At 37.3% G+C, this 10,123-nt stretch overlaps 1 protein-coding gene across 2 annotated transcripts in view; it reads right to left on the bottom strand.

The window, feature by feature from the left end:
• Positions 1 to 10,123, bottom strand: part of ATRX (alpha thalassemia/mental retardation syndrome X-linked) — a 77,354-nt gene that overhangs the window by 24,045 nt on the left and 43,186 nt on the right. For both annotated transcript variants that reach the window (XM_009327851.1, XM_009327849.1), the window contains 6 exons: positions 7,722 to 7,859; positions 6,607 to 6,782; positions 4,520 to 4,637; positions 585 to 715; positions 201 to 289; positions 1 to 32 (listed from right to left, as the gene is read on the bottom strand). The exon at positions 1 to 32 is cut by the window's left edge and continues 162 nt beyond it. In XM_009327851.1, the coding sequence (XP_009326126.1) occupies positions 1 to 32; positions 201 to 289; positions 585 to 715; positions 4,520 to 4,637; positions 6,607 to 6,782; positions 7,722 to 7,859 (684 nt within the window). The remainder of the gene's footprint in view (positions 33 to 200; positions 290 to 584; positions 716 to 4,519; positions 4,638 to 6,606; positions 6,783 to 7,721; positions 7,860 to 10,123) is intronic.

The raw sequence follows: 10,123 nt of genomic DNA, 5'->3' as shown, positions 1-10,123 counted from the left end.
TCTTCACTTTTTTCCCCTTGGATTTTTTTTTCCTAGAAAGGTAACATTGTACACCCCATTATTTTAAAAAATTCTGCTGCTAGAGAACATATGCTAACAGATATATGAAATAAAAAATAAACATTCACTTTTATAGAAATCACTGAAGTTCTATTAGGGAAATAAATCCAACAAACAACAACAAATAAAAGCTCAATTACTTTGCATAATCATCAGAACTTAAGCTCATTGAAGTTTCATCGGAATCTGAAGCTATGAACTCATCCAGACTGTCTTCATCAAAATAGCCCTCAAAAGAGAAAAAACAGAAACTTTATTAAGTATGCTCATCCAGAACCTTTTATTAAACCTTTAGCGATCTGCTTATTCTTCATTTAAACAATGGTAAGTTCTACAAAGGGTTGGCCTTGCAAAATGTTTTAAGAATGACAACATACCCAGAAAAAAAAAATATGACAAAAACAGCAGCAAAACTACCCCACAGCAACAAAGATTTCCATTAATTTGATGAAACTTTACCTAGCATTTGGCAAAGCTTATTTGGAAAGTTCTCAATAGAGAGTATTTTGATATATCTAATTTACCTTATTTTCTTTGCTAATATAGTCCAGCTGCAAACACCAAGGGTGAGTCCAGATTCTGCTCAACATCTGGAAATCCTGGAATAGTTTAGCTCCAGCTTTGCCTCTTCCACCTTCATTGCCACTACCTACACCTGACAATAAAGTTCAGGTTTTAGAATGAAACCTCGAAGTAAGTTTGCCACATACTGTTTCCCCTTTGAACAATCCGTTAGTGCAGTACTGAGTGTTCTTTCCAGATGCACATCATATTGTAACGTCTCTTGTAAAAGAGGTCAAATTACTGAGTCACAGGCATTTTTTTCCTAGTTAAAGTTGTCAAAATTAGATTTTCCCCTTTTTCTTGATAATGAGAAACATGATTACATTTTTACATAAAAGCACATTTCTCCCCAGTACAGGAATGAATCCAAATCCTCTTAAAAGGACAGTCATGGCTATTTAGGGTTTGTAGAAGCAGCCCAAGGTAGAAACACAAAATAAAATTTGCATTTAGGTTTCAATGAATTTGGATTACTATTTTGAGCTACCTTTATTTAACGACTTGTAATGCTGCAGTATTCCATTACAATAAAGAATCTAAAAAAAGCCCAGACTATTTTTTCATTGTCCAAGCACAAATTAGTGCAAAGTAGGACAATGTTCATAGAGTTACATTTCTTTTTTGTAGTCTCAATTTCTCATTAAGCAGCACATTAACTCTAGGTTCTTGAAACAGATTGTTTTTCATATTTATCATATGCATAATTCAAGGCATGTATACCTGCAAAAAAATAGTATTTATTGCATCACAATCATCAAATGTCTACAGCAAAACAGGCACAAAGCTTATTCGGTGCATTTGCTCAACGCACAAGACAACCCCAGTAAACGTCTACAGAGTACAAATATTTCAACAAAGCAAGTTCTTGCTATGTTTTAATCATACAACAGCTTCAAGTGTCTTCCCATTTGTGCTCCCCGCTCCCCTATGACTTTGGGAAATGGAATTGTAAGGGCAACAGAAATTCTTAGATTTGACTTCCCTAAACCTGAGCTAACATCACAGAGAAACTTTCTGTTAGTAAGTTTCAAGTTAACAAGTCCTATAGGCTTTTTAATTTTCTGTATTACAGAAGTGAAAGAAAACATCTATCATTTTCCTTCAATGAAGGAAAAAGTTGGTAAAACTGCATCTAAAACGGGTATTTTAGTTTATGCCTGTTACAGTGCACAGAAAAACTAATTTTAAAAATTTGCAGAGGAGAAGCAGCAATTCCCCTTCTATATTTATCTTCAGTAGCAAGACTCCCTTTTTTGTTTAATGAAAATCAGAAAACACGTCGTCTGCTTTTGAAATACAAAAGTAATGCAAAGAATTAATGTGGGCATCGGCAACCAGCGCAGAGATTTGCTCTGAAGACTTGAGCCATGGTTAGCTTAGACAGCTTTTTCCCCTCTAAAAGACGCTGTTTGTCTTTCCTTTCTCTTGTTTCCCCTCTTCTTTCTCACGTTGGCTCTGGCACTGACTGAGCTGACCAAACTGGCAGGACGCTAACCCAAGATGAAGACAGAGAAAGCAGATAATGCTTTCTACTAGTTTAGGGAGTTTAAGCAGCCCACAAAGGGCTGGTAAGTCATGAAACAGTACAACCCCTTTTGACAAATGCAAACTTAGCTAAACTCAAATAATTCTGCTGAGCCCTTGAAGTCTAAGCAGACTAATTAAACTTCCTGTTAGGCAGTGCATTTTCTTACAGTTAGTCACACATATGACCTGTTAATAAATTAATGGCTCCAACAATGTAGCAAATTTGAAGCTCACTGTTACAGGCTTTTCGCCAGAGCAAACCTTTCCCTTAACTTTTAACAGACACTGGACTAGGGGCTACTTCCTCGTCTGCTGCCTGCTTTATTAAAAAAGGGAAGTATTGAAAGCCACTGTGTAAAGACTTCCGTAAAGAGCAAGAGAAAAACAGTTGTAAACATACAGCACTAGCTCTTATGCTAATCAACGATCTATAAAAGATTTACATTGCCTTCTAAATGCATAGCAGACCAACAAAGCCAGTGTTGGGAGAGTCTGAAATGACAAAAACAGCCCCGCTTTGTATTGGAAGTAGGCCAAAGATAACCTACCAAACTACCGTAACTGTTGTGATTAAAAAATTCCTATGAAGAGCTACAAAGATTTAACCTAAATAATTTTGATGCATGCCTGTAAAGTAAATAGCTAATGCTTACCATTTTTAAGCTACTAGTTTTTGGAAGGCATTTAGCATGATGCAGAAATAAACAGAACACAAATAACCTGCTTTTCAGAACATTTATATAAAGAAGAGCCAGCACAGAACAGACTGCAGTACAGAACTAATTAGGAATCAGCACTACACATAAAGGTTTGGGCTTGTTTATATACCGTTTTGAAGTGCTATTAATGTAAGAAGAGGGGGGTGTGTTTTGGTTATTCTGTATTTTTTTAAATAAAACACAAAGTTTTTACTCCTTTAGAGTAAAAGGGCAAAGGCGGCAGTTGGCATTTAGGCATCCAGTTATTACTGGAGGTATCAGCAGAAGTGAAATTACTGTCACCGGTCCTTCAAAACTCCTTCCTTCTGTAACTTGACCAAATAGAGGCAGTAGAGACAATGGAACTGTGGAAATGAAGTCTAGCTGGCAGTTTATCTAGGAGATCACAAACTGCACTATCCAGAATCTAAAGTCATTAAGACAACACACTGAATTTTATACTGCTATAAAACATAGCTTAATTTGAGATATAATTAAACTTTCTTTTAATTAAACTTGGGAGAGTACCCAGAATAGAAAAATATAGTTTAAAAAAAAAAAAATCCATCAGCAACAGACAGGCATTTTAAGACAGGTGGCATAGCAAGTGCAAAAAAAAAACCAAACCAAAGAGCTGGCACAACAGACTATGTAGTACATTTTGTAATCACTGCAAAAAGTGAATACACGCTTCAAACTTCAGACAAAATCCTAACAGCAGTGCCTTAAACATTCTTGACTATGGAATTCAACCCCTGATCATTAAGTCAATTATTATAAATGGTATTTAAAAAAACAGAATTGCTCCAGAACCCAAAAACTGCTGCTGAGAAATCTGGCTGCATGAAGCACGGCAGTACAGAAAACCTCACTAAGAGTTCCTTGAGATTACCATTCTAATAGTCTATGTGGTACATATGTGTATATAATTTAGAAGTGTTGATATTCCAATACCTTGATATACTAAAATTACAAGCTGCAGTGGCTTATCTCTAATAAAAGTGAACTGCACACCAGCCCACAGTAACATATTTTGGGTTGGTGTTTTTTTTCCCTTACACACCTTTATAAATTAAACAAATTTACGTTTTATTGGGAAGATGCAAGTCCCCAAGACAGACCAGTCAAGACCCCACTGAAAGCTGATGAAAAGCACAGTCATTGTGAAAACCAGACTTGTGGGTTTTGAGAACAAGAGAAGAGATAGTTCCACAAAAGAGCCAATATTGGACAGATAACAGCTTCAGCTAGCATAATGACAAAAGGAAACTGCAAGGCTTGGCAGTGTGCTTACACCAGTAAATCTCAATTTTGCATTCTCTGCCTCCAGTCTTACAGTCAATATCTTGTTTCTTGGAAGAGTAAGACATGAAATCAATTACGTTTTATGTTTAGAAAAGGAAGAAGAGAGAGATGAACCAAAACCTGAAGGTGGACTACTGTTAAGAGATGCAAATATTATTATTCCTCAAAAAAATGCTTTCATGGGCAACCAAATGTTTTGCTATAATTCAAGTTTCAGAGCTAAGGTAAATCTTACAGGAAGCAGAAAAATACATCCGTAGAGCCAATAGTACATATTAAAAAAACCCCAACCTACCAACTATGGCAAAAAGCCTCTTATTAAATGACCATCAATCTTGTTACCTGAGAGAATTCTAGGCACATACCTGTTAAATGATCCAAGTAGTACTGGTAGAGTTTGCACTGAATAGGTGTCATTCGAACTTCTAGAACATACTCGTATTTTGGTGGGAGGAACTTTGTTAATGCTGTGTAATCTTTCCTCTGTAATTTTACAAACAGTACTTTAGTCATCTAAACATGAAAACGACTACTGAAAGCTTGAGAACTTCTGGTATCTTAAACGACAAAGCACCGCGCATAAATTACAATGCTTCAGATGCTTTCCAACCACAAAGGGAAAAAAATAGCCCACTAAATACAATCCAATTACAGGCACTGTCTGCAGAAGCCCATCTTACTTAGTAAATGTGGTTGTCTAGTCAGAAGTACATGACCTGTTAACCCCATGTCCCAGTTCCAAGTCCTTGCAAACTTGACTGCAACTTCAGTAGCTGCTCTGGTAACTACTTCTGTGGGGTTTTTTAAAATACTAAAACCTCTTTTTGTGAAAGCGTGGGTAAGTCAGGCAGCTAATATCAATGTGCATCACAGATGAACTCACTCACACTCAGCTTAACCATTTTCTGTTTTAGAGTACCTAGTTTCTGCATACTTGCCTGGGGCAATACAAAATTTACTTCTGTTTTCAATTTTTTTGACTCATGCTAGTCTACTTCTCTCCACCTACCCCTTCACCCGAATGGTGAACGGTGTATTGATCCTGACCGACAGACCGTTGCACATTTAGGAGTTAAGTGACCTTCATCAGAGCTAACCTGCCTGCGCTGTGCCGTAGAAACTCCTTGGCTGCAGGATAACCTCAGCCAGCTCGCTGCAACAGGGGAGCCTACGGGCAGCTCCCACTTGGTACCGGCGATTAAGCCACCTGCATGGCCTTGCTGTTATCTAGAAGTGCAGTAAGAAGCTCTCATGAGAACATCCTTTAGGAAGAGAGTTGTTTTCTTCTCAGGAAGTAATGTAGTAGCTCGAGCTGCTCTCTACGCACAGGATTTGCTCTGCACAGCACGCTGTGAGAAAATCCATCTGGGCTCCGTCCAATGCTGCACAAACACGGGATGCCCAGCTCTGAAGGCACGTAAGATTTACTTGCTATTTATGTTCCTCTTCTCGTTCTGTCTTTCGGTTTGTGTTCCTGTACTGCTGTATAGATGTGTAGAATTATGTATGCTATCCTCTCACTACTACTCATATTTCCAAGATCCTAATTTTATGATAGGAGGGGTCCTTTACCAGCCTTACACACTGCCATAAACCTTTTTCTTTCTTTCAAGGAGAAAGAAATCTCTGCTTGTGGGACTATCCCACTATGACCGTTTCACCCAGCTCATGCCCACTTGGACTATTTAATCAACTACCAACAACTGCACAGCCAGGAAGAGGCACTTACTGCCTACAGAGTGTCACACCTTCGATCATGCTGCCGGTGCCTGGGTTCATAAAGCAGAAGAGCAGTAACTTCATGCTGATAGCACACGAAGTGCAATACCATAGCAGGTTAACTGAAGCGCAAGGAATCCAGCCCTCATTCTGGAAATCTAGGCAGTTTTGTTTTGGTTTTTTCATCTAAGGTCTTTAAGGTAACAAGTTCTTCACGCTTTTGGACCTGATTAATCTTCCTTCTCTCCTCTTCCCCGTTGCTCTGATTCTCACAAATCAGAAAAAGTAGGAATTTGTGACAAACTACGGATCACCAACTTGCTGTGCAGTTTTTAAGGCAGTTGAGTTTTTAAATATGTGTTCTTTAAATGTGTATATGGAATTAAAAGAGAATATTTCAAAGCAACCGATGTTCTACTCTACCATATAATTTTCCAGTCTCCTAGCAGGAAAACAGCTGTATTCTCTAATATATGTGTATGTCCTGCTTAGGATACACTGACATTTGGATAAAAGCTATGAAGTTTTTGTAAGTTTTTCTAGTCACAATAAATAATGGAGAGATCTAGTAATTAGTGAAAATATTTAAGTCAAAAGTAATAGCTGGATTCAATGGAGCTCTCAAATAGCAAGTTTACAGGCCTTTGAGTGCTTTTATCAGAACGAGACGAAATAACTCCTCCCCCTCCTTGCAGCCAATTCAAGTAAATAGTTATAGTAAAACTGTTCTTACCTGAACACATCCAGCTAACATCTCATAGAGAATATGTGCACGCTTCTTCATTACTCTGACATCTACCAGAGTCGAGTCTGCACACTGACCATTCTGAATTGGATTTATAAATCGATTTCGGAATTCCTTAATTGAACCGAGCAAATTCTCCTTAATAAAGTTAACCATGCAGTGATCTAGGACCAAAAAATCAGACTTTAGTTGTTCAAAATGGAAAGTACAGTACCAGGATTAATTCTAACAGAAAATATATGTGTCATATCTAAAACTAAGAACTTTCTGTTGAGCAAAAAATACCCAAACCACCCCAACATTTTCCAGAAAGGGCATCTTAAATTGACACATACTCTAGGCACAGAGGTAACTTCTACATTTAATGTCAGATTTAAAACTACCTCATCGTGTTTGTTACACAAAGTTTGAAGGCTGCTGTACCCCAAAGTAATCATATAACAAAATCGTATTTGCAAAGATTTTAAAATAGATTCAAAAGCATATTAATCGATAGGAAAAAACATGACAGCATATTAACAAACAGGAGCAAATGTTACAAGCTAGTTTAGAATGACATTCCCAAGACAGTAACATAAATCACCGTTTAGTAAGTTCACCAAGAGCACTGCTCTACAATCGTTTAAAACAATTTAAATTGATGCTGCTGCAAGACCTGGTCCACCCAGTTCCCCTCTGAACATTCTCTCCCTTCCCCTTTTGACATGCTGAGACTCATCCGATCTTTTGGTTAGCCAGATCAAGGAACTAAGCTGTCAGAAAGCTATTCACTTCTGCATTGTTAACTTTCTGATACTCCTCATACGGGCTCCCTGAGGAATCAGATGTATGTAAAGTCACACCAAGGGAAAGGATGGAGGAGAGGCCAGATTCCCAATCGCTTCATTTTAATTGGGCTTAAAACATCCTGGAGCCACATCCTGAGACGATGATTTAAAATGCAAAACCAGATTGTTAGGTTTTTTTAAGATCTAGAAACCCAGCAAACAGCTTCACCATATCAAATTATTTTCTTCTAATCAAACTAAATCTATCTACATATTGCTGAAAGGCAAAAGTATATTCAAGGAAATAAACACTTCTTAAACCAGAGAACTACTCACATTCTATAAGATTATTTTGCAGTGGTGTTCCTGTAAGAATTATTCTTCTCCTAGATCGAATAGAATTCATTGCTTTAGAAACAGCAGATGCTTCGTTTTTTAGTATGTGCCCTTCATCACAAACAACAAAGTCGGGGCCTAGAAAGAAATAACATTAGATCTCTTCCATCTTTTGTAACCACAAAGAAACTGGCAGCTTAAAGAATCCAAAATTTGTTCTACTAATGTTATTAAGGATTTTTTTTTAATTTTGTGCGTGTGTGTGTGTGTGTGTTTCATGGTGGTTTTTTTTTAGCACCGTTAAGGTTCTCACTCAGCCTTTGCACAAGCATTCACAGTAGCCATTCTGGTAAACTACAGGCTGTTGCTTGTAAACTCTTCATGAGAAGCATTAAATACAGCTTTGCAAATATATTCCTAGAAATATTATCTATCCATGCAGCTAGTGTGTGCACGTCTACATATTCATTCACCCTGTCAAAACTTCATAAAACTGTTCCTTAAATCCAGCTTAGGCTGCCATCTACTGGTGCTCGGTCAATTCTAAAGAAGACCAAAAATCAGATAACCAGTAATTTTTCATTAAGGCAACAGTGCAATCAAAAGTCTTATCTAAGATAAGACACAATCAAATCTGATTTGAATTACAGACAAGTGAATTGCCACCTTGTACCTGAAAGTCACGACAGAAAACGTCCTCAGCTTTCTTCCAGAAGATAAAACCAAGGATTCTAGACTGCTATTTTAGGTGAGTTGCACAAGGAATGTCAAAACCACACCACAATACATTTCCATGGTATGCAAAGCAACTCTAATAGAATTATTAAGTGTTACAATTTGGTGTTTAAGGTAAACAATACCAAACTTCGCAGAACAGACTTACAGACCCTAATGGTTTTCAGATTTGGGGCAATTTCTGGAAGCTCTTTCCTTGAAAGGAGACGTAAAAGATATTCTAGGATCCAACTAGTAACTTATAATCAATGTTTTACCAGATCGAAACCTGACCTCAATTCCAGTACTATCAACCGTGAAGTCAGCTGAAGTCAAGTTTATGCACCTTTGAAAAATGCTACACAAAGCCATCAGCTGGGTTCATCTACTCAGCTCTAAAAAGGCTGATATTTGAGGTGGCAAAGGAGTATTTATCAGCATGGACAATCCAATCTTTTATAACTTACTAAGAACAGTTTTCCTCAGACTGACTTTAAACTGCCTTGTAAAGAAGAAAATTAACTCTAGGACAGTGATCAACGACAGAGAATCAATTACACCTTTGACCACTTGCATGATTTAACACCAGTGCCAGTCATCTTAATCGTGCCATTTTAAGTGTCAAAAAGTGATTTAAATCTTACGTGCTAACAGAAAAGGAATCAAGATTTTTTTCCCAAGCAGAAGAAAATTGCCTTCTTAACCAAGTCTAGAAGACAGTTATCAAAATCCACATGTGAATCCGAACACACTTCGACTTGTCCAAGCCTACTTATTTCTGAATTTTCCCACCTGCCACAGAAACATTTCCCCATATTATTTCACAACTCAACTTTTGTACCTTCCCCGGTTTTGACAGCATGCAAAACACAGAGTGGCTACGCACAAAGCCTTCCTTTAATTTTAGGCAAACATCTCTTAATAGCAATGGATCCTTTCTCTAGTCCTCATTCTAGTATTTCCTGAAGAGTAAGGATCTTGCAAGCAAGCTGTTCATGCAGTGTACAGTACTATTGAGATGGTCTGGAGCCGTTTTCTAGAACGGAGGCATTTGCAACATCTCCCCACCAGATGTGACAGCTTGCACATTAATATATCATTCTCAGAAATAGATTTGGTCTAGTACATTATGTTTACAATCAGAATCAAAGTACATTAGAGAAGAAGGATAATGAAGTCTTAATGACAGATAGCAATCAAAATTGTGCAAATACCCCGGAAATCAATTTCAGTAAAGACTGTGATTCATTAACATGAAGTGGTTAAAAAACCAAACCACACCAACCCAAAAAACCCACCACAAAAACTGTTGTTTAGAGTAAGTGAATGATAACAAAAATATGAAAAAAAAATCTTAGTAAAATTATTTGTGGTTTGTTTGGCAGACATGTAGCATTGATATCTTGAACTAACATCTTGGCTACAGTTCAGTGGCAGGGATTTCCACAAATTTGTGGGTTTTTTCCTTGTTCTTAAAAAACATGAATGCAATTCATTATGGACAGAACATTTCTCAACATATTACAAAGGAATGTAAAACTTAAAGGGACCTCAAGGGATCATTTAGTCCATTTTCTTCATCTGAGATAAGATTTATGAGAAAGGGACATACCCTCCCTGAGAGAAGTAGGAAACTCCATGACCTCTCTCTTTTACTAAAACACTGTGCAATAATACCTAATTTAAAT

Source organism: Pygoscelis adeliae, unplaced genomic scaffold, assembly GCF_000699105.1.
Source record: "Pygoscelis adeliae isolate BGI_AS28 unplaced genomic scaffold, ASM69910v1 Scaffold14, whole genome shotgun sequence".
In the NCBI taxonomy this organism is placed as follows: Eukaryota; Metazoa; Chordata; class Aves; order Sphenisciformes; family Spheniscidae; genus Pygoscelis; species Pygoscelis adeliae.
The sequence above is the reverse complement of the archived record's forward strand: the minus strand, read 5'-3'. Positions and strand labels throughout refer to the sequence as shown.